Source organism: Limulus polyphemus, unplaced genomic scaffold (assembly GCF_000517525.1).
Source record: "Limulus polyphemus unplaced genomic scaffold, Limulus_polyphemus-2.1.2 Scaffold1816, whole genome shotgun sequence".
Taxonomy (NCBI): domain Eukaryota; kingdom Metazoa; phylum Arthropoda; class Merostomata; order Xiphosura; family Limulidae; genus Limulus; species Limulus polyphemus.
Window position 1 is genome coordinate 115102 of NW_013667426.1, and position 3158 is coordinate 118259.

The 3158-nt window shown below is 28.2% G+C and overlaps 1 protein-coding gene across 1 annotated transcript in view; it reads right to left on the bottom strand.

Moving 5' to 3' along the window:
- Positions 1-3158, bottom strand: part of LOC106465041 (beta-arrestin-1-like) — a 45137-nt gene that overhangs the window by 20290 nt on the left and 21689 nt on the right. Inside the window, exon 8 of the mRNA XM_022392855.1 lies at positions 942-1026. Within this exon, the coding sequence (XP_022248563.1) occupies positions 942-1026 (85 nt within the window). The remainder of the gene's footprint in view (positions 1-941; positions 1027-3158) is intronic.

The following is a 3158-nucleotide window of genomic DNA, read 5'->3' on the forward strand; positions in this document are numbered from 1 at the left end:
ATATTTAGTTAATAAACGTAAATAAACTAAAGAAAGTAATAATATATATATATATATATATATATATATAAGGAACCTAATTAAGTTTTAATATTTAATTCACCAACTGTTAAGGCTTTAGTGGGATAAAGAACAATATAAGCACAACATATCTTGTTATCATGAAATTGACATTTTTTTTCCAACTTGCTGCTTTTGATGTCAAAATTTTTTTTAAGCTACCTCAGCTACCTGGGTTAGCAGATAAAATTAACAACATGTGATTTTGCTGCTACAGTAAACAGATGGCAAGTTGTTATTGCAATGTGAATGAAAGCTCAGTGTTTAACTTTTACTGACATCTAATGTTAGCAGGGAAGAAGAAGAGAAAATAATTTATTTAAAACCACCAATTTTTAGATTTTGTTGGCAAGAAAACCCCAATTTCTAGAGTTAAGCCATCAAGCTTGCCATTAAGCCACTGGAAGCATAGGTAGAGATATTATGAAAGAGCAATTGTCACATCAAGTGTGTTTTTGAGAAACCCAGAATTTCTATGAAAGTACAGCCTTATATTAGTTAATAATTTAACATCTTATAATCTAGGCAACTTAAAAAAGAAAATACACTGAGAACAAACATCCTTCTTTTAGTACAGGAAAGTTGATATTAACTCTAGTAGTCTACTTTTTTTTTAATTCATGGTTTTCAGAACACAAATTTTCATAAGAAGAAATTGTAGTTGAACTTAATTGTGAAAAATCAAAGGAAGTAAAAGTTACTTTATAAACTTTTATGAACAGAATCCATTTTATATTCATATTAAATTTTAAGTATGAGTTTTAAGAATGAACAAGAAAAGTAACTTAAAAGAAACTTGAGATAAAAAATAATTTTAAATTCGCATTCTCAGGTATTGCAATTAATATATCATATTAAAAGTGAGATACTTGTACACAAACCTGATACTTTAACCTTTTTAACTGTCCTATTTGAGTTGTTGGCTATATGAACATTGACTGCAATTTCTTCTCCATGGTGGTAAACCTGAAAAAAATTATTTCGTAAAAGGAAATATCGTGAGAAACAATTTTCAAGTTGACAGTATAAATAAAATCATACACTGACACACTCATGCACACAGAGGATACTCTGTCTGACCTTTCACAGTTAGATTCTAAATTTAGTTAAATAACTATAACCAACATACACCAATAATTGTGCCATCAAAAAACATAGTTTATAATTCAAATATTTATATTATCTAAGTTCTTATTTTTTAATTTCAAAAGGAAATATTTAAATAATTTCTCAACCTTCACTTCTTTGTGTCACATTGAATTCTCTTTTATAGATTTTCTCTCTTCCATTTTTTTTGGATTTCAATTACCCAACCAATTAGAAAGACAAACTATAGATACAGGTAAATCTGAATATAAAATGTAAATGTCCTACCTTCTTGAGTTATTGAGATATCAATAAATTTGTGAAACCAACCAATGAAGCCCCTCCCACCTTATCATAGAGCTTTCAAGTGAATTATCTATAACACATGTGATTACTTGGACATATTTATAGCCAACAGAAAGTTTTTTCCTTTACATAAATCTTGTTATAGTTATTTCTTTCTGGTGAACATACTAAACAGTTGGCCTCATTTTCTTTATCAGTGATCACTGTTGTTCAGGTTTGAGCAACTAACAGAATTTTTTTAACATAGTTATAGCTTAGTTAGAAATCCCATTAAATTATAGTCATTTTGGGACATTCTATTTTAGTGCCTGAAGTATTTTTTGTGTTTAAAAATGTACATTTGAAAAGCACATGAATTTTTATTTGAATAACTAATTTATGAAAAACAAAGGAGTCTCAGCTTTATGTTCATTCGAGAGGAATCATGTATGGGGCAAAAGCTTAGCTTGTGACAATTGGCTAACTCCCTACTGCTTTGACTTATTTCTTTTGATGGAGGTTGATGAGGCAAAGCACAGGAAATAAAACAATAAAAGAAAAGAAAAATGGGAAAAGGTTAAAAGTTGAATCTAAGAAGATGGACAATCTACCAAGATGATTCATTCATAGAAGAAAAGGTATTGTTCCTTTTATGTTATGTTCTTAATTTTTCATTTCACTGTATGTTGACGATTTTACTACAATTAGTGTTAGTTTAAAGAAATTAACAGCTAAAATATAAAGTTTTACTAAAAATTGTTTATATTCTTTTAGGAAGTTTTAGAAATTATGCAAATGAAATATAAAAACTGTAAAGTTAAAAGAAGTATTTTTGACATAAGGTCAATCTCTACCTGAGAACCTATATATTTGAAATGAAACAAGAAATAAAAGTATATAACTCAAAAGTTAGAAAAAAAATAATCTAAAAGTATATAAATAGAGCAATGAATATGGTATTCCAGCAACCATACTGATCACAGATCTGTGTGAGCTGCATCATCAATAAAATTATCACATTATTGGAATTTTGAAGATAAATTCCAAACAACTTTCTTTTATTTAATAGCAATATTTATAGACCTAGACATCTTAGTAGGTTTCTTGTCTTTTTGTTACTGAAACAGATTGTATAATTTACACAGTGATTTGTTGCCAAGTTTAATCTTTCTGAACGTTATATGGGATGCTATTTGTTTCTTGGCCTAAAAATCAAATACAGTAAACAGAAAAGCTGTTATGCTATGTTCTCTTTCATTGGATGCTGAATTAATAAACCTATTGTGAAATCTATATAAATAGAACTTTATTTTTATCTTTTTCTATAAATATTTTAATTGAAAAAATTTTTGATTTTACGAGATAGGTTTAGAGGGGACTGGACTTGGCTCTCCATGACAATAGGTCGGTACTAAACCAATTGAGCTTGTAGTTACTTCTCACTATATTTGTATATGTGTGTCTATATATATATGTTATTTCTTTAATCCAATTTGAAAAATCAATTTTGAAAAAAATCTTTCAAGTATCCTATTACTGCTCTTCCATTTCTTATAAATTCACAAAAATTCATTTAATTCTCCAGAATAATTTGCTTGTGTATACCTATTATTTGAGAGATCAACACATAAATTACTATACAAAATTGAACCTATTGGCAGTATTTACTCGTCACTGAATTGATAAGGGCCAGGAAACAACTGAGCAATGTCCGGGTCCATCGGAGA